Source organism: Arachis ipaensis, chromosome B10, assembly GCF_059453495.1.
Source record: "Arachis ipaensis isolate K30076 ecotype BB chromosome B10, ASM5945349v1, whole genome shotgun sequence".
Classification (NCBI taxonomy): domain Eukaryota; kingdom Viridiplantae; phylum Streptophyta; class Magnoliopsida; order Fabales; family Fabaceae; genus Arachis; species Arachis ipaensis.
This window is the reverse complement of record NC_142435.1, coordinates 33,774,606-33,796,477: the sequence shown is the minus strand read 5'-3', so window position 1 is coordinate 33,796,477 and position 21,872 is coordinate 33,774,606. Positions and strand designations below refer to the sequence as shown.

Below are 21,872 nucleotides of genomic sequence, written 5' to 3'. Positions count from 1 at the left end.
ATAGAATAACAAAGACAGAGAACATTAATTAGTTTAGCATTTCAAAAAATTTTGATACTTTTATATTGGGTGTTTCCAAGCATAAAACTATCCTCCATGTTATCTAATTTATCCTTTTGATGCACTTATTTATAGTTCTATATTGTATATTTCTAGTACATATGTTAATAAAAAGGTTCATAAACTATGCCAAACCAAATTAGAACATAAGACCAAAATGCCTTTTTCTTCTATATAGAAAATGCAGTTTTGCAGTCCTCTTGTATATATTTTCTTTCATCTATATAAGGCCATAATGCCCATTACTTAATTATTTTCTTATATCTAACTTACAGTCCCCGTTTCATTTTTTTTAATGAAGGTTTTTATTTTCCATTTCAATTTTTGGCATTGGACCCAGAGTTTCTTTCTTCCAGTACTTTCTTTTGAAAGTGCAGAATTTCAAAGAATGAGTAAGCAACTTTCTTGAATAATATTGTCAGTGTGTATTATCTTTGATGCTAGTAACTGTGTTTTCTGTTTTTCATTTTAAGAGTTATTCTCCCAATTTATTTCAAACAGTATGACCATATCATATTAGTTACTCTCTTGTTATATTTATGAGTTATTATTTTTTTCTCTTTCTGGTAGTCTAACTTTATTAGTTGATTTTTTGTTGTTCTATTATATCATTTACTTAGACATAGATAAGAGTTGGATTTCAAAGCCACGAGATGGTCCAGATTATAGGGATGGTTTGAACAGATTCTTAGATTTTGCATTTGCCAATGCATCATCTGATGGGATGATACATTGTCCATGTACGAAGTGCAGGTTTCACCTTTTCCAAACTAGAGAGGATGCGTACGATCATTGGATGATAAAACCCTTCCCCTCTAGTTATGTATTTTGGGTACATCACGGTGAGAGACGGGTGCTAGAGAGCTCTAGTGAAGGACATGAAGTAGAACCTGATAGAAACATCAATGCCCTAATGCTTGACATGGTTCAAGAGGCATTCAACTTCTCAGGACTTCATGGCGACGAAGAAGATTCAGTGAATGAACATGCTAGCATGGATCTAGAGGAGTTTCCGTACTTATCTAATAAAAGTAGTCGCGAGTCCTGCAACTTGCATGACCTGCTCGAAGATGGAGCGCAAGAGCTATACCTAGGATGTTCAAATTTCTCTAAGCTATCTTTCTTGGTGAGGCTCTATCATATAAAGTCCATGTGTGAAGGGAGCGACAAGGCCTTCGGAATGATACTAGAGTTGCTGGCGGATGCCTTTGAGCATGCAATGATTTCGAGCACTATGCACGATGCCAAGACGATCATAAGAAAGCTCGGTATTGCGTACAAGAAGATAGATGCATGTCTAAATGACTGCATGCTATATCAGGACAGCGACCAAGATCTGTCTAAATGCAAGCGATGTGGGACATCGAGATGGAAGCAAAAGACTAATAAGAACTCCAGAGTGAAGATCAACAGGGTTGTTAAGAAGAACGGAAAATCGCAAGTGGCAAAGACTCTTCGCTACTTCCCCCTTATTCCACAATTGCAGCGGTTATACATGTCTAGTAAGACAGCCCTTGATATGCTGTGGCATAAGAGAGGTCATAGTGGTGATGGTATTTATCGGCTTCCATGGGATGGCGAGGCATGGAAGGCATTTGACAGAACGTATTCTGACTTCTCTTGCAATCCGCGCAGTGTTCGCTTAGCCTTGGCTAGCGATGGTTTTATGGAAACATGAGCACGAAGTACTCAATATGGCCCGTGGTTCTTATTTCGTACAACCTGCCCCCTTGGAGTTGCATGAAACCCACCTCTTTTATCCTCTCCATGATTATCCATGTGCCTAAAATGCCTGGAAATGATATAGATGTCTACTTGCAGCCCTTGATTGATGAGTTGAAGCAGCTATGGGTCGGTGTTGAAACGTACGATACTTGCGAAAAAAAAATCTTCAAGATGTATGCTGCGTTAATATGGACAATCATTGATTTTCCAGGCTTGGACAACTTATCTGGGTGGAACACGTACGGTGGGAGAGCTTGTCCTACGTGCAATTTAGATGCTGAGACTAACCGGCTCACACACAGTCAGAAATGGTGTTTCATAGGTCATCGTTGCTTTCTGAATCCTGACCACAGATATAGAAAGGACCAGGATAGATTTGATGGAAAGATAGAGGATAGAGGTCCACCTGTCAAGCTCTTTGGTGGAGACATTGCGAGACAACTACAGGATATGCATGTCCACCTTGGCAAGGTGCAATCGGTTACTGGGAAAAGGACATGCGGACAGCAAACCGCCGTACATCATGAGTCTCCTTGGAAGAAGAGAAGTATATTCTTTGAGCTCCCATACTGGGAAAATAATGGATTATGTCACAATCTTGATGTGATGCACATAGAGAAGAATGTATGCAACAACATAGTTTTCACCATACTGAACGAGAAAGGTAAATCTAAAGACCACCTTAAGGCAAGAAAAGACCTCCAATTGATGGGAATCAAGCAGGATCTGTGGCCACGGGAAGATGGAAAGTACCCACTCGCCATCTTTACTATGACCAATCAACAGAAGGATGTCTTTTTTAGGACCATCAAGAATGTGGTCTTTCCAGATGGGTGCTCTAGCAACATTTCCCGTTGTGTCGACTTAAGTCAGCGCAAGATGTCGGGATTGAAAAGCCACGACTGTCACATTCTGATGGAGCATCTATTGCCAATTGCGTTAAAGAATGCTTTGCCTACCCGTGTCCTCTGTCCTAGCGGAGTTATCATCCTTTTTTCGTCGAATATGCAGCAAATCCATTGACCCTCAACAACTTCCTATCCTTCAGGATCATGTGGTCCATACTTTGTGCCGCATGGAGATGATTTTCCCTCCTTCTTTCTTCACTGTCATGGTTCACTTGATAGTGCATCTAGTCGAGGAGGTGCAACTCGGTGGCCCAGTTCATTATCGGTGGATGTAACCAATTGAAAGGTAATCATCAAACAATTTATCGTTTATGTTTGTTACTCCGATAACCCGTACAGACTAAGTCACGTGTTATATTCTCAAAGGTACCTATGTCGTCTCAAGCAGTACGTGCGTAATAGATCACAACCAGAGGGCTCAATCGCAAGGGGATACTTATCTGAGGAGATTCTCATATTCTATTCAAGATACCTCGATAACATTGAGAGTAGGATCAATTGACCAATGCGTCTTGACGATCGACCGTGTGAACATATGGATAGTGAAAGTGCAGCCATGTTCCCAGGGTTAGGAAAGGCTGTGGAGGCTACTTCATTTTACAATCTCACACCAACTGAAAAGTTTCAAGCTCACCGTCACGTCTTGGTCAACTCCCCAGTTGTGGAAAAGTTCATAAAGTAAGTTCAATTGAGATTATGGAATACAAAAATTACAAGCTCTAGATGGAGATTTGACATGAAACTGCTGTGATCTATCCAGTGATTTCAGGGCCATCACAAAGAGGAGTTTGCGAAGCAAGACAAGGTCCCAGTCTCACATAGATAGTGTTGTGCACAGAGAATTTCCCAAGTGATTCAAGCGTGAGGTAAAGCCTGTTATGATCAATCCTGTAGTCGATGGTATCCTGTTGTTTTTAACCAAAACTGATGAAACGTGTAATTGTTCCCTACCAGGTTCCCTTGGGAAGCATCAGGCATTCGAGCAAATTACAGTGGCTTGCATGTGGCCCCAATGTTCAAGCTAGCCGCTTTACAGCTTACAACATAAATGGATTTAGGTTTAGGACCCTGTCGAGAGAAGAAGGGTTGAAAACTTAGAATAGCGGGGTTCATGTCATTTCCGATACTAGAAGTTATGCAAGCAAGCGTGACAGTAATGTTGCGGTTGGTGACGTCTCATATTATGGAAAACTAGTGGACATCATTGAGTTGAATTACAGTAGTCAATTCACAGTCATTTTGTTTACATGTATCTGGTCAAACACAACATCTGGTAGAAGCATAAAACAAGATGTTTTAGGCCACACATTTGTCAATTTCTCTAATCTGATACATACTGGTGACTGAGAGGATGACGAACGATACATTCTTGCATCAGAGGCTCGCCTTGTATACTATGTGGATGATGAAGTTGACAAGGAATGGAGTGTAATGGTCCATGTGAAACCAAGAGATTTGTTCGACATGGGTGATATATATGAACACTGTGAGGTAGAATTCTCCCCCCAACCGAGTATAACTGGGTTGGCTGAGTGTGACGTGGAACTGTGGAAGGTTTGTCGCTCATAAGGGAGGGCGAAGTAGAAGAATCCACCAATGATGTCTTCGATACTTGCGATGAGGCTGATCCCTTTACCAACGAAGAAGACTAGAAAACTATTTTTCTAAGTGCTATTAAGATTATGCGAATTAATTTGCCTCTAGAATTGGCTGGTTGTTAATAATTCTCTTGTAGAATATTTGCTCCTAATTAAATTTATTTGCCGAGCTTGGTAGTTCATAATTAAATATTTTTTGCAAAGGGGTTCATTTATATAATACGGTGTGATATATATGATCCTAGTTTTTTATTTCTCTACTATTTAGCTCACTTGTTTCATGATGGGACTTATCAGGGAAATTGGAAGAGAGAGACTTCTTTCTTTGCGGCACTAACATCTGGTTTTTCAGGGCAATGATTCAAGCATCTCCGTTCTCCTCGCTGGAGCATGCAACATCATTTTCAAGGGACTTATGGTTCAACAAGTCACCTATTCAATCATGGCTGAATGTATTCTCTGTACACCTGCACATAGACCAAGCTACTAAGTTTGCGCCTGGGCCCATTATGTTGGTACGCTCTGATATGTCTGATAACAGTTTGGTCCTTTTACTTTTTCAAACTGCAACAGTAATTTGAGTGAATTTATTATCCTATAAACATAGGACACTACCCAAGATCTTACATTGTTCGAGTCTCTTAATACTGCAGAAATTGGAGCAATTCGGAAGAAAGTACCGGAGGAAATTTGGCTTTGTATTCATAACAAGTACAGACAAGAAGCTGTCGCACCAAATACTGGAGGAGGTGAAGGTAAGATTTAGATTCAAGAATCAATTATAGTACACTAGGTTTGGAATCCACATTTATATAACCACAATTAATCATCATGAATTTTGACAAATAGTAATAGTATGAAATAAGAAATAATACTTTTCTATATATATATATATATATATATATATATATATATATATATATATATAATGGTTAGTTTTGATAAAGGTGTAAGATTTCTCTTCATACCTAGGACTTGAATTTTGACTCATTTTTATAGTTCATCATCTGATAATAGCATAAAACAAAAGGGAGCTAAATAGTATGATTGATAAAAAGGAATAAAAACAAATAGAGAAATCATCATTTCTCCCTCTGTAGAACCTTTGCTGCTATGATGAGACCTTAATTTCCATCACATAGTTAATTATCTATCTATCATGTTTATAATAGTCTATCTTTATATATATATATATATATATATATATATATATATATATATATATTAGTTAAAACACGGTTAATTATCTGAATTTTCTGATTAGGTAATTATATCAGTATACCTAAATGGAATTCAAAAAAAAAACTACATTGCAATACTGTACAACTTAATAACATTATATGAGAGTGATGGAACATGTACAGAGAGGAAGTGTTTTAATTTGTTCATATACTATCAATCAATCATTTTAAGTCTTAAACCTTTATTTGATTAGGCTGCAGATACATTGTACCTTTAATTCTATTTTCTTGGGTTATAAGTCTTGAACTCAAATATTTGACAGCTCGTGGGTTGATGTCTTGATGGCTTATAATAGAGAACTTTGTATCAACGGTCAACACCATACATCAGTGATTAATTATTAATAATTAATCACCTAAAGTAAAACGTAGACTGAACCCAATTACACAGTGGCTGCATGTATTGTAACAAATGCAATTCAATAATATTCATTCACTAAATCCATATCCCCTTTGATCAAATTCTTTGTGTCTTTATCCTTTTATATCTTTGTTAAGTATCTTATTTTATTCCATACTGGATGAGGTGTTGGTAAGATTTGTGTTCTTAACACTCGTACCTGATTCCTCAATATTTTTTTAATCTCTTCACCATTATATTAGTTATTAATGAAATAAATATCAAGACTTGTGATACTGTTATTATTAGTTAGACAATAACTTATCAATAACTATGTATGTACTGTTGGACACCGTGCAGACACGTTATGAGAATCCTCTTTCTGTTGAACTTGATATTACGTCTCGGGAGGAATTCATTCTTATAGAGAGAAGGCTTGCACAACTTTGGGACCGTAACACAAACAATAAACTTACAGTGTTATGCTTAACCATGTTTTTTTGTACAATTGGTAGACCACACATTGGATTTACTTGGCGCTGATGTAATTTCAGGTTTATCTCGAGAGAATGTTCGAGAGACTCCAGAAGAAACAGGGGAGGTGGTTCAAGACTCGATGCAGGAAGAAGACGATATGAATGACAATAGTTCTGAGGAGGTTGTTTCTACTGTAAAGAATGCTCCAATGCTTACTTTTGACCTCAATAAAACACCAGCAGAGAATGGGGTCATTTGAGTCATGTTGGTTGGACTTGTTAATTTGATTTTGTTAGATACATCTGATTTTTTGCGGACTCTGAGTGGATCTGGTTATTGTAAAATTGGCATGTAATTGATATACTTGGCTTGAATGATGTGTCTCTTTCATTGATGTGTACTTAATGAAGTAGCAAGGAATGTAACACCCTTATTAGCCTAAGCTTTACCTCGCATCGTAAAGCAAAAGTTAATCAGAGCTTACGACAGTTCTAAGCTCATACATGATACATATATAGAAAGAATAGTATAATCTAGAAGCCCGATGAATGATATAGCTCAAAAATAGGATTTCAAAAGCTCAAAACATATTAACGAAGATACTATCTTAAGGCACAAGAAACAAATAAGATATAACATAGGATAAGTATATAATATCATAGGAAAATAGCCATGGCTCGCGGAGTTTAAGCCGGCTAGCCATATACAGGTATACAGAACCATACAGTGAAAACAGCTTATACAAGTTTTGTTCTCTCAAATGTAAGCCTCTAGGCAAAACAAAATACAAAAGGAGAGATGTATAAACAAAATAAACTAAAAAGACTCCAAAAGAATCCAAGATCCTCCGCTTCTGTTACCATCCAAAGCAACTCACCGAGGTGGGTTGCGACCTGCATCTGAAAAACACAACAGAAATACGGTATGAGAACCGGAGGTTCTCAGTATGGTAACAGTGCCCAGTGATGTAGGATATAAGACCCCGGGACGCCAAAGGCAATCCTAAGCTCCATATCCATCACAAGATTCAAACTTAAACATTCTAAAACAAATAAGCATAATTATATCAACCTTAACTTAAATAAACCGGGTAATCTATTTTAGGGGATTTCTACTCTAATCAAACACCGCTGTCCCACAGCCTTCACCAACCGATCCTCCATGCGATCCCATCGCCACCGCCTTCCGAACCTCCTCAATCCCAACAAAAAACACAAGTAATATACAATGTAAGTAAAACACAAGTAGAAGCATATAAGGTAATAACTCAAATAGCAAATAGGCATGTTATACAAATAGGCAAACCATTTCAAATAGTCAAAGCATGCAAACAGATAGGAAATGCATATGATGAATGCCTGCCCTACTAGCTGTTATATCACATTGTCGGTTCAACTGCCAACCCGACACATCTCCATGGAGATGTCGCCCTTCGAAATTCTCATATGGGAACCCTGAGATATAGTGCTCGGATCACTGTCCAAGTACCGGCGCCTGCACGCCCTATAGATCTGAAGGGATGCGAGCGGGATACTCTTGCCACAAACCTCACATCTCAACGCAAGCGGGATGAACCACCGCCCTTACACCACCGCCGCTACCTCAACAGGCAAGATCCAACCGCCATCCCTGCCGAACGCATAGCATCTCATAATCTCAGTAAAAACAATATTTCAATGGTTTTCAGAAAACATTTTCAGTATACATGGATCCATGATCTCATTCAGAGTCCTCGACTCATCTCAACCACTGCCCATTCATAACTCAGTTTTCAAATATCAGCAGTTCATCATTCCTCATCTCATATATCACTCATCCTCCACCTAACGTCAAACCATTCTCAGCACGCCAGAAACATAGGCCTCCGTTTTCTAAGTTTTCCAAATAATATCACCTAGATCCATTAAATTCTTTCCCATGTTTTAAATATCCAAAACTAGGCCCAAGAGTCTAAAAATAGTGTTAAAGGAGCTTACAACCTTGTTGGGAAGGTGGAATATTGAAAACAAAGAAAATTTTGAGAAACAGGGCGTGTGCGGCCACACAGGGGTGTGTGTGAGCGCACGCTCCGAAAATTTTTAAAATGTGTGCGCGCGCACAGAGGTGTACATATGCACAGGTGGCAAAACTTACAGACTAGCCTTTCCAACGTGTGCATGCGCATAGGTGTGTGCGGACGCACAGGTTGCAATTCATCCTTAGATATGTGCGCGCACAAGCTGTGCTAGTGCTGCAAATAGAACGCATTTCCCTGCCTGTGCGTCCGCACATGTCAAAATTTTCGAAGGGTGTGCGCTCGCACATATCAGAAATCATGAAATTCTGCAAATTAACAAAATTTCATATTTTTAACACAAAATTTGAATGATCATAACTTCCTCTACAAAATTCCAATTTTCACAAACTTTATATCAATTTAAAGGGTTTTCAAAAATCTTTAATTCTAAATAAATTTCAATCAATTTCAAAAACCGAGGCAAAAGTTATGATCGAACAAAGTTCACCAAAAATCCAATTTTTACCAAACTTCATAATTTCCCCAACTCCTCATAAAACACAATCAAAACCATACCAAATCATTCCAAATTCCATTCCTCATCAATATCTACCCTCTTTGTCATACTACACCTATCTTACCATATTTTTCTTCACATTTCATCCTCCTCCTTTTCAACATCAATATATCACATATAACACATTCTAATCAAACTTCCTTCACATTTTCCAACCACTTTACCAATTCATCAATTCCAATATCACACATATTATCACAATTCACTTTTCAAATTCACATAATCAATCATTATCACCATATCCTCACCAATTCACAATAATGCATCATACATCAATATTCACAAACTCATTAATCATTAAAATTCATACTTATCCTATAGGTCACTAGCCTAAGTGTCCATAAATATTATATACTACATAGAGGAAACCAAAACCATACCTTGGTCGATTCTCTATATGAACCAAAACTCTAATTTAGCACAAACAAGCTCCCAACCACAATCCAAGCTTTCAATTCCACTCCAATAAGCACAATTAAGTTCCAATAGCTCCCAAAGCTACAACAATCAAACTATACGCATATAAATCACCTTAAATCAACCTAGGGTTCTAATTAAATATAAATTCACAAGGGTTTAGTGGCCCTTACCTTTTCCAACCGATTTGGATGTCAAAACCCAAAGCTAAGCAAAGATTATAGTGAACCTAAACATCCAAAATCACAAAAACTCACTTAATCACAAACCTATGAACCGAAATTTTGGAGAGAAGAATAGAAAGTATTTAGTGGTTACCTCTCCAGTCTCTTGTATGAGTTTTGTAGAGCTCTTTACGAGGAACGCATAGCCGCAAACGGTCCGGTGATCGGAGCTCTCTAGCTCAAGATATGAGTTTTGGATGATTGAAATGAATAGTGAAAATGGAGGTTCTCACCTTCTTCTTCCCAGCTGGTGTGATGTTGTGTTTATGTGTGTTATGCTGAAATGGGTTCACTTATGAACCCTTTTATATGTTGGGCTTGGGCCCAACTTGGGCCCGGTCTAACTCGTTAGCATTTTTAGCCCGTTTGGCCCAACTTCGGGCCAAACCTTTAAAATTAACGCCTGTTTTTCGTTTCTAAGGTTTTTGACGGTTTTTACTTTTTCTTGTGCGGTACCAAGCAGACTTGAACCGGTTTAACCGGTTCAACTGCCAGTTCACGGTTTTTTACAGAAAGCACATTTTCTAACTCAGAAAAACCCACTGAGTCCAAAAATCACCTTTAAATCCTCAAATTCTCTCTCTAACTTTTCGAAATCTAATTTGAGCAATATTAATTACTTAATTAATTGGTTGATTAATTGCGGTTCTTACATTCTCCCCACCAAATAAGAAATTTTGCCCTCAAAATTTGAATTACCTGAGAAAAGCTCGGGATAATCCTTTTGCATCTCGGACTCCAATTTCGAAGTGTGCTCTTCAACTCCTGCTCGCTCCCAAGCAACTTTAACCAATGGAACATCCTTTCCTCGCAGCTTCTTCACACTAGTGTCATCGATCTTCACTGGCGTTACTTGAAAAGTCAAGTTCTCTTTCAACTCGATCGATTCAGGCTCCAACACATGAGCCGCATCCGATGTATACTTACGGAGTTGTGACACTTGGAATACGTCATGCAAGTTAGACAGATGAGGTGGCAAAGCGACTTGATACGCCACCGGCCTGAATCTCTTCAAAATCTCAAACGGTCCTATATATCTTAGGTTCAACTTCTTGGTCTTAATCACCCTTCCAATCCCAATTGTCGGTGTGACCCTGAGGAATATGTGCTCTCCCACTTCAAACTCTAATGGTTTGCTCCTCTGGTCCGCATAACTTTTCTGTCGACTCTGAGCAGTTAGAATTCTTGCACGAATCTTCTTAATGTTCTCAGTAGTCTCTGCTATTAAATCAGGACCCAAAACACTTGCTTCACCAGATTCATACCAACAAAGTGGAGATTGGCATTTTCGTCCAAACAAGGCTTCATACGGAGCCATCCCAATGCTCGCATGAAAGCTGTTGTTGTACGCAAACTCCACCAATGGCATGTATCGGTCCCAACTTCCGGGTTGATCTAAAACACATGCTCTCAGCATATCCTCCAAGATTTGAATAGTCCTTTCCGACTGTCCATCAGTTTGCGGATGATATACGGTACTGGGACATAGCTTCGTACCGAAAGCTCTTTGGAAAGCTCCCCAAAACCTTGAAGTGAATCGGGGATCACGGTCCGACACTATGCTCGATGGTACACCATGCAACCTTACTATCTCTTTGATGTACAATCTTGCTAACTCCTCCATAGAACATTTCACTCGAATAGGTAGAAAATGAGCGGACTTGGTTAAGCGATCTACGATCACCCAAATCGCATCAAATCCCGACCTAGTCCTCGGTAAACCGGTCAGAAAATCCACCGCAATTCCTTCCCACTTCCACTGAGGAATCTCAAGTGGCTGTAACATTCCCGATAGTTTTGGATGCTCTATCTTCACTTTCTGACATGTGAGGCACTTGGCTACCATTGTTGCTACATCACCTTTCATCCCCGGCCACCAGAACATCCTCTTCAAGTCATAATACATCTTCGTGCTTCCAGGATGAATGGAAAACCCACTGATGTGAGCTTCTGACAATAAGTCTCGCCTCAAACTCCCAACGTCTCGTACACAAATTCTCCCCTTATATCTCCACAACCCTTCACCTCCTTAGCGAATTCTTCACGCCTCTTCTCACCAACTGGTTGAAACAATTGCTGAAGCTTTTGCTCATCTTGCTGAGCCTTCTGAGTCTCTGTCTTAAACATGCTTGAGATCTGTAACTGGTTCAAACAAGCTCTTCCGGTAACTTCACCAATATCCAACTTATGGTCTACAAACCTATCCACTAACTCCTCCTCCTTGATCCTTATCCAAGCAATTGTTAACGATTTACAACTCAATGCATCTGCTACCACGTTCGCCTTTCCAGGATGATAACTCAATTCAAAATCGTAGTTCTTAAGCAACTCTGTCCATCTCCTCTGTTGCATATTAAGCTCTTTCTAATCAAAGATGTACTTGAGACTCTTATGATCAGAAAAGACATTAAACCTTACTCCGTACAAATGGTGTCTCCAACTCTTCAATGCAAACACAATCGCTGCTAATTTCAAGTCATGAGTGGGGTAATTCACGTCATGCGATCTCAGCTGATGCGATGCGTAAGCCACCACATTCCGATGTTGCATCAACACGCAACCCAAACCCTTCAGTGACGCATCACAATACACTTCGAATGGTTCATGCGGTTCCGGAAAAATCAAAACTGGCGCTGAAGTTAACTTCTACTTCAAGGTTTGAAAACTCTCTTCACACTCTGACGTCCACACAAATGGCACTTCCTTCCTTGTCAATTTCGTCATAGGTAGTGCAATCCGGGAGAATCCTTGGATAAATCTTCGGTAATATCCAGCTAAACCCAAAAAGCTCCTCACTTCCGTCACGGTCGTCGGTTTTTCCCATTCCATCACCGCTTCTACCTTAGAAGGATCTACAACTATTCCTCCTTTGCTCACCACGTGGCGTAAGAACTTTATTTCCTCCTTCCAAAACTCACACTTCGACAACTTAGCGTACAACTTTCGCTCCTATAGGATTTGCAGCACAATCCTCAAGTGCTCCTCATGCTCTTTCACCGTCTTAGAATAGACCAAGATGTCATCTATGAAAACCACCACGAATTTGTCCAAAAAGGGACGAAAGACTCTGTTCATGTAATCCATGAAAATAGCAGGTGCATTTAATAACCCGAAGGACATTACCACAAACTCGTAGTGTCCATAGCGTGTCCTAAATGAAGTCTTAGGGATATCATCCTCCTTCACCCTTATCTGATGGTAACCGGATCTCAAATCAATCTTGGAAAACACTCCAGCTCCTTGCAATTGATCCATCAAGTCATCTATCATTGGCAGCGGGTACTTGTTCTTTACAGTCATTTTATTCAATTGTCTGTAATCCACACACAATCGCATTCCTCCATCCTTCTTCTTCACCAATAAAACTAGCGCTCCCCACAGTGATACACTTGGACAAATGAACCTCTTGTTTAGAAGCTCTTCCAACTGAGTCTTTAACTCTGCCAGCTCTATCGGAGCCTTTCTATATGATACAGTCGACACTGGTCCGGCTCCTGACACCAATTCAATCGCAAATTCAATTTCCCTTTGAGGTGGGAACTCAGGGATATCTTCCAGGAACACTTCTGGAAAATCTTTAACCACCGGTATCTGATCTAAGTTCTGGGCATCACCCAACGTATTAGCAGCAAACAGGATATAACCCTTACATTCTTTCCCACTACAATGCACCATTACAGAGTTCAGGTAATACCTCGTAGCTACCACTGCTCCATTCTCTCCTTCTGGCATAAACCGAATTGTCCGTTCAAAGCAATCCAATAAAACCCGATTCTTCAACAACCAATTAAACCCCAAAATCATCTCTAGCCCATCATTGGTAAACAGATCAAATCATGCACAAAGTCTCTTACCTACTTGTCTATGAAAACCACAATGAATTTGTCCAAAAAGGGACGAAAGACTCTGTTCATGTATTTCATGAAAAACAGCAGGTGCATTCGTTAACCCAAAGGACATTACCGCAAACTCGTAGTGTCCATAGTGCGTCCTAAACGCAGTCTTGGGGATATCGTCCTTGATAAACCCCATTTGGAGGGTTTATCTTGTGTTGAATTTAGAGGATTTTATAACCTTTTAACCCACATTTATCCAATGAAATAGCATGGTTTTATAACTTCTCCTTTAATTATGTTTAAGGGTGAAAACATGTTTTTAGGTCTTAAAATAGCTAAATCTAATTCACCTTGATTCCATTAGATGCCTTGATATGTTTGTTAAGTGATTTCAGATTTAGGAGGCAAAGATTAGATCAATGGAATGAAGGAAAAACATGTAAAAATGGAGAACTCATGAGGAAATGAAGGAATCGCAAAAGCTGTCAAGCCGACCTCTTCGCACTTAATCGGCCATAACTTGAGCTACAGAGGTCCAAATGATGCGGTTTCAGTTGCGTTGGAAAGCTAACATCCGGGGCTTCGAAACGATATAAGATTTGCCATAGTTTCTACACGTATGGTGATGCGTACGTGCACTGTACGGGCACGCATTATTGCTGCCATATGATCCACTTAATGTAATACGTGGCTAGCGAATTCTAAAGCCTTGTGGGCCCAATCCAACTCATTTCTGATGCTATTTAAGCCACGGATTGAAGGGGAATCAATATACTTTTAGATACTTTCACACATTAGTTTAGTTTAGTTTAATTTTTGGAGGAAAAGTTAGTTTTAGAGAGAGAAGCTCTCACTTCTCTCTAGAATTAGAATTAGGTTAGATCTAGATTAGGAATTCTTAGATCTATGTTTAATTCATGCTTTGATTTACTTTTCCTTTTACAATTTCTAGTTCCTCTTCTTCTCCTCTCTCTAATTTTGTATTTCATTCTTGTGATTCTCTACTTTTATGTTCATGCACTTTTGTTTCTTCTATTTTCATTTCAATGCAATTTATGTTTTCATGTTCCTTTATTGTTCATTTGATTTGTTGTTGTTTAATTTTTTGCAATTGAGTAGTGTAGATTTACTTTCCTTGCACTTTTTACTATGCTTTTCTTTTGTGCCTTCCAAGTGTTTGATAAAATGCTTGGTTGGATTTTAGAGTAGAATTTTATGTTCTTGGCTTAGGAAGGTAACTTAGGAACTCTTGAGTTATTAATGTCCAAGTGATTGACGATTGGGAGCCATTAACGCTAGATCTCACTAATTGATTTGGTGGAGAACTAGGACTTATGGTCTTGGATTGACATAGCTCACTTGACTTTCCTTTATTAGTTAGAGGATGACTTAGTGGGGTTGATCCTTGCCAATTCTCATGTTGTGGTTAGTGATTAGGATAGAGATCCTTGACCACCAACCTTTGCCAAGACCTTTTTAGTTGTTAGTTTATTTTCATTGTCATTTATCTTTCATGTCCCTTATCAAAAACCCCAAAACATACCTCATAACCAATAACAAGGCACTTTATTGTAATTTCTAGGGAGAACGACCCGAGGTTCAATACTTCAGTTTATAAATTTAGGGGTTTGTACTTGTGACAAACAAATTTTTGTATGAAAGGATTATTGTTGGTTTAGAAACTATACTTGCAATGAGAATTTATTGTGAATTCTAAACCACACAAAAGTCCAATCATCAACATTTAGATCTAGGTTTCAATTCATGCTTTCCTCTTCTTCTACCTTTCAATTTTATGTTGTTACATTCATCATTCTTCTATTGTTGTTATTTCTTTCTTCTATTTTGTTTGTAGATCTACTCTTGTTCATTATATTTTCTTTTAATGCAATTTGAGGTAATTCATGTAGATCTTGTTTCCTTTGATTGTTGTTATTAATTCCTTGCAATAAGTAGTTGTTAGATTTCATTGTTGTTGATCGATTTACCTTGCTTTCCTTTATTACCCTCCAAGTGTTTGATGAAATGCTTGGTTGGATTTTAGTGTAGATTTTGTTCCTCTTGGCTATGGTAGAGTAATCAGTGATGCTTGAATTATCTAATTCCTTTGTCGATTGATAATTAGAAGTTGCTAATTAATTTGGATACCACTAACGTTAGTTTTTCCCTTGGGAGTTGGCTAGGACTTGTGGAATCAAGTTGATTCATCCACTTGACTTTCCTCCATGGTTAGAGGTTAACTAAGTGGTAGCAATAGATAATTTGTGGTCACAATTGAGGAGGATAACTAGGATAGGACTTCTACTTCTGATACCTTGCCAAGAGCCTTGTTAGTTGTTAGTTAATTTTCATTGCCATTTATGTTTCTTGTCTAAAATCTCAAAACCCCAAACATACTTCATAACCAATAACAAGAACACTTTATTGCAATTCCTAGGGAGAACGACCCGAGGTTCCAATACTTCGGTTTATAAATTTTAGGGGTTTGTTACTTGTGACAACCAAATTTTTGTATGAAAGGACTATTGTTGGTTTAGAAACTATATTGCAACGAGCTTTCATTTGTGAATTCTAAACCACACAAAAGTCAAATCATCAGTCCTCCTTCACCCTTATCTGATGGTAACCGGATCTCAAATCAATCTTAGAAAACACTCCAGCTCCTTGCAATTGATCCATCAAGTCATCTATCCTTGGCAGCGGGTACTTGTTCTTTATAGTCACTTTATTCAACTGTTTGTAATCCACACACAATCGCATTCCTCCATCCTTCTTCTTCACCAATAAAACTGGTGCTCCCCACGGTGATACACTCAGACAAATGAACCTCTTGTTTAGAAGCTCTTCCAACTGAGTCTTTAACTCTGCCAGCTCTATCGGAGCCATTCTATATGGCACAATCGACACTGGTCCGGCTCCCGGCACCAATTCAATCGCAAATTCAATTTCCCTTTGAGGTGGGAACTCAGGGATATCTTCTGGGAACACTTCTGGAAAATCTCTAACCATCGGAATTTGATCCAAGTTCTAAGCATCACCCAACGCATTAGCATCCAACAGGATATAACCCTGACACTCCTTCCCACTACAATGCACCATTACAGAGTTCAAGTAATACCCCGTAGCTACTACTGCTCCATTCTCTCCCTCCGGCATAAACCGAATTGACCGCTCAAAGCAATCTAACAATACCTGATTCTTCGACAACCAATCAAACCCTAAAATCATCTCCAATCCAACCATTGGCAAATAGATCAAGTCATGCACAAAGTCTCTATCCTCAAGTTTGAAACCTACTTGCCTACACCCTGACCTAGTCATAACCGTCTGATACGGAGTATGTACATGCATATCAAAAGGTAACTATGACACTTTCAAGACTAATTCCTCAACTTTAGCAAACGAAATAAACGAATGCGAAGCCCCAGTATCATATAATGCAACTAAGGATTTATCACCAATTAGACATATACCTCTCATCAACGGATCCGTCTTGGAAGCATCCTTGGCGTTCACAGCAAAAACTCACCCCTGGTGCTGACTCTGACCTGCACTTTAGTTCTTCCCACGTGTGCAATCCCTCGCAAAATGACCAGGCAAGCCACAGTTGAAGCACCCACCTATACCAATCTTGCAAAATTCATATGGATGAAAACGTCCACAACGATCACAAGCTAAATCTGAAGAACTCTTACTCTGATTTCCTCTCCCTTTGCCACGCTGAATCTAATCATGGATGTTCTTTCTAAAGCCTCCTTGACCTTGAGGCGCATATCCTCCTCTCTTGAAGCTTTGCCCTCTAGTATGAAAATACTTGCCACACCCCCGATTAGAGCTCCTTCCATGATTGTCCTTAGACGCCGCCACGGTCTTGGCGTACTCCTCCACTACTCTAGTCTTATTCACCAAGTCTGAGAAGACACGGATCTCCATAGGCGCCACAGCCGTCATAATGTTGTCCTTTAGCCCCCTTTGGTATTTAATACACTTCCAACTTTCATAAGCCTCCGGGGCACCCTGACATACCCTTGAAAACCTACATAATTCCTCAAACTTGTTGGTGTAATCTGCCACAGATAGGGAACCTTGCTTCAGCTGCATTAGTTCCGTCTCCTTTGCTTCCCCTGTAGACTCAGGAAAGTATTTCTTGTAAAATACCGTTTGGAACACCTCCCATGAAATGTCGGCATTATGAAGTTGTAGCAAGCGACACTTTGCTTGCCACCAGGGCTGGGCCTCTCCGGCTAGCTGATAAGCGGCAAACTCGACATATTGATTGAGGGGAACATGCTGCACCTATAGAGCACGCTCCATAGCCTGAAACCAGTGATCCGCTTCAGTAGGGTTAGTGGATCCTCGGAAAGTTGGCAGATGAGCCTTGAGGAACGTCGCCAAGGTCATCGAAACTCCTCCCGTGTTATTGCCATTTCCCTCAGCATTATCATTGGCATTTCCTTCTCTGTTCCCATTGCCATTCCCCACCGATTGGCCTAACCTCTGCACAGCTTGCAGAGTCGCAGCAGCATTAACTTCCATGGTATTAGCGAGATTTGCCATTGCCGCCATGAATTCCGCATGATTGTCAGTGGGTTGCTCATTCCTACTTTCCTACTTTCCCGTGTACGTGTTCAACCTCGTCCGCGAGTGGCCAGGTAGGGTTTTTGTCTACACCAAACAATCGATATCAAGGTGATCAGTCTCAATATCAAAAGTCTAGTGCTTCAATTATCCCAAACAGGCACTCACAAACAAGCATGCTATGCATATATCAAACTGATAACCTAATAGCATCAAATAAAAAGACACACAGAGTATGCAATGAAGCACAATCAGTCCATTCCTCAGGCTCACGAGGATGAACCGCTCTGATACCACTAAATGTAATACCCTAATTAGCCTAAGCTTTACCTCGTGTCGTAAAGCAAAGGTTAATCAAAGATTATGACAGTTCTAAGCTCATACATAATACATATATAGAAAGAATAGTATAATCTAGAAGCCCGATGAATGATATAGCTCAAAAACAGGATTTCAAAAGCTCAAAACGTATTAACGAAGATATTATCTTAAGGCATGGTATGCGAAATCATGATCTTCAACAATGGCGCCAATGGCTAGGTGCTCTCAAACGTGAATCACACTTTGTCACAATTCTGCACAGCTAACCAGCAAGTGCACTGGGTCATCCAAGTAATAAACCTTACTTGAGTAAGGGTCGATCCCACGGAGATTGTCAGCTTGAAGCAAGCTATGGTCACCTTGTAAATCTCAGTCAGGCGGATTCAGATAGTTATGGAGATTTGATAATTAAAACATAATTGAAATATAAACTAGGATAGAGATACTTATGTAATTCATTGGTGAGAATTTCAGATAAGCGTATAGAGATGCCTTTCGTTCCTCTGAACCTTTGCTTTCCTGCTGTCTTCATCCAATTATTCCTACTCCTTTCCATGGCAAGCTTTATGTAGGGCATCACCGTTGTCAATAGATACATCCCATCCTCTCTGTGAAAATGGTCTAATGCACTGTCACTGCATGGCTAATCATCTGTCAGTTCTCGATCATACTGGAATAGGATTTACTATCCTTTTGCGTCTGTCACTACGCCCAGCACTCGCGAGTTTGAAGCTCGTCACAGCCATCCCTTCCCAGATCCTACTCGGAATACCACAGACAAGGTTTAAACTTTTCAGATCTCAGGAATGGCCGTCCATGGGTTCTAACTTATACCACGAAGATTCTAATATCTCAGACTCGGTCCTCTGTATTAGATATCTAAGAGATACTCATTCTAGCTTGTTTGCATGTAGAACGGAAGTGTTTATCAGGCACGCGTTCATAGGTGAGAATGATGGTGAGCGTCACATAATCATCACATTCATCATGTTCTTGGGTGCGAATGGATATCTTAGAGAAGGAATAAGCTTGAATTGAATAGAAAAAGAGTAGTACTTTGTATTAATTCATGAGGAACAGCAGAGCTCCACACCTTAATCTATGGAGTGTAGAAACTCTACCGTTGAAAATACATAAATGATAAGGTCCAGGCATGGCCGAATGGCCAGCCCTCTAAACGTAATCAAAGGATCAAAAGTTAATCAAAAGATATCCAAAGATGTCCAAAAGATGTAAATACAATAGTAAAAAGTCCTATTTATGCTAAACTAGTTACTAGGGTTTACAGAAATGAGTAAATGATGCAGAAATCCACTTCCAGGACCCACTTGGTGTGTGCTTGGGCTGAGCATTGAGCTTTACACGTGTAGAGGCTTCTCTTGGAGTTGAACGCCAGTTTGTAACCTGTTTCTGGCGTTTAACTCCACTTTGCAACCTGTTTCTGGCGTTTAACTCCAGAATGCAGCATGGAATTGGCGTTGAATGCCAATTTGCGTCATCTAAACTTGGGCAAAGTATGGACTATTATATAATGCTGGAAAGCCCTGGATGTCTACTTTCCAATGCAATTGAGAGCGCACCATTTGGAGTTCTGTAGAAAATCCACTTTGAGTGCAGGGAGGTCAGAATCCAACAGCATCTGCAGTCCTTCTTCAACCTCTGAATCTGATTTTTACTCAAGTCCCTCAATTTCAGCCAGAAAATACCTGAAATCACTGAAAAACACACAAACTCATAGTAAAGTCCAGAAATGTAATTTTTATTTAAAAAGTAATAAAAATATACTAAAAACTAACAAAATTATACTGAAAACTATGTAAAAACAATGCCAAAAAGCGTATAAATTATCCGCTCATCACAACACCAAACTTAAATTGTTGCTTGTCCCCAAGCAACTGAAAATCAAATAGGATAAAAAGAAGAGAATATACTATAAATTCCAAAATATCAATGAAACTTAGCTCCAATCAGATGAGCGGGACTTGTAGCTTTTTGCCTCTTGAATAGTTTTGGCATCTCGCTTTATCCATTGAGATTCAAAATGATTGGCATCTATAGGAACTCAGAGTTCAGATAGTGTTATTGATTCTCCTAGTTCAGTATGTTGATTCTTGAACACAGCTACTTTATGAGTCTTGGCCGTGGCCCTCAGCACTTTGTTTTCCAGTATTACCACCGGATACATAAATGCCACAGACACATAATTGGGTGAACCTTTTCAGATTGTGACTCAGCTTTGCTAAAGTCCCCAATTAGAGGTGTCCAGGGTTCTTAAGCACACTCTTTTTTTTTTTGCTTTGGACCTTGACTTTAACCGCTCAGTCTCAAGTTTTCACTTGACACCTTCACGCCACAAGCATATGGTTAGGGACAGCTTGGTTCAGCCACTTATGCCAGGATTTTATTCCTTTAGGACCTCCTATCCACTGATGCTCAAAGCCTTGGATCCTTTTTATTTACCCTTGCCTTTTGGTTTTAAGGGCTATTGGCTTTTTGCTCTTGCCTTTTGGTTTAAAAACCTTTTGGTTTTTTCTGCTTGCTTTTTCTTTTTCTTTTTCTTTTATTTTCGTCAATTTTTTTTCTGCAAGCTTTTGTATTCACTGCTTTTTCTTGCTTCAAGAATCATTTTTATGATTTTTTAGATTATTAAATAACATTTCTTCTTTTCATCATTCTTTCAAGAGCCAACATATTTAACATTCATAAACAACAACTTCAAAAGACATATGCACTGTTCAAGCATACATTCAGAAAATAAAAAGTATTGCTACCACATCAAAATAATTAACTAGTTTCAAGGATGAATTCGAAACCATGTACTTATTGTTCTTTTGTTTTTAGAACAGTTTTCATTTAAGAGAGGTGATGGATTCATATTCATAACTTTAAGGCATAGACACTTAGACACTAATGATCATATAGTAAAGACACAAACATAATTAAACATGAAGCATGGAAACCAAAAACAGAAAATAAATAGGCAAGGAGATTAAGGAATGAGTCCACCTTAGTGAGGGTGGCGTCTTCCTCTTCTTGAAGAACCAATGGTGCTTTTGAGCTCCTCTATGTCTCTTCCTTGTCTTTGTTGCTCCTCTCTCATAGCTCTTTGATCTTCTCTAATTTCATGGAGGATGATGGAATGCTCTTGGTGCTCCACCCTTAGTTGTCCCATATTGGAACTTAATTCTCCTAGGGAGGTGTTGATTTGCTCCCAATAGTTTTGTGGAGGAAAGTGCATCCCCTGAGGCATCTTAGGGATTTCATGGTGAGGAATTTCCTCATACTCTTGTTGAGGTCCATGATCTCTTGTTTGCTCCATCCTTTTCTTAGTGATGGGCTTATCCTCTTCAATGAGGATGTCTCCCTCTATGTCAATTCCAGCCGAATTGCAGAGGTGGCATATGAGGTGAGGAAAGGCTAACCTTGCCCAAGTGGAGGACTTGTCAGCCACCTTGTAAAGTTCTTAAGGTATAATCTCATGAACTTCCACCTCCTCTCCAATCATGATACTATGGATCATGATGGCCCAGTCTATAGTAACTTCAGACCGGTTACTAGTAGGAATGATTGAGCA

The 21,872-nt window shown here is 39.3% G+C and overlaps 1 protein-coding gene across 1 annotated transcript; it reads right to left on the bottom strand.

Moving 5' to 3' along the window:
- Window positions 1-12,209: 12,209 nt before the first annotated feature.
- On the bottom strand, window positions 12,210-17,965 carry LOC148579641 (uncharacterized). Its single transcript, XM_088490857.1, has 8 exons — window positions 17,777-17,965; window positions 17,214-17,695; window positions 16,929-17,019; window positions 16,592-16,726; window positions 16,263-16,426; window positions 12,858-13,224; window positions 12,687-12,755; window positions 12,210-12,512 (listed from the first exon to the last, which is right to left on the bottom strand). Exons 1-8 carry the CDS (start codon window positions 17,963-17,965, stop codon window positions 12,210-12,212), a joined length of 1,800 nt encoding a protein of 599 aa, XP_088346983.1.
- Window positions 17,966-21,872: the final 3,907 nt, after the last annotated feature.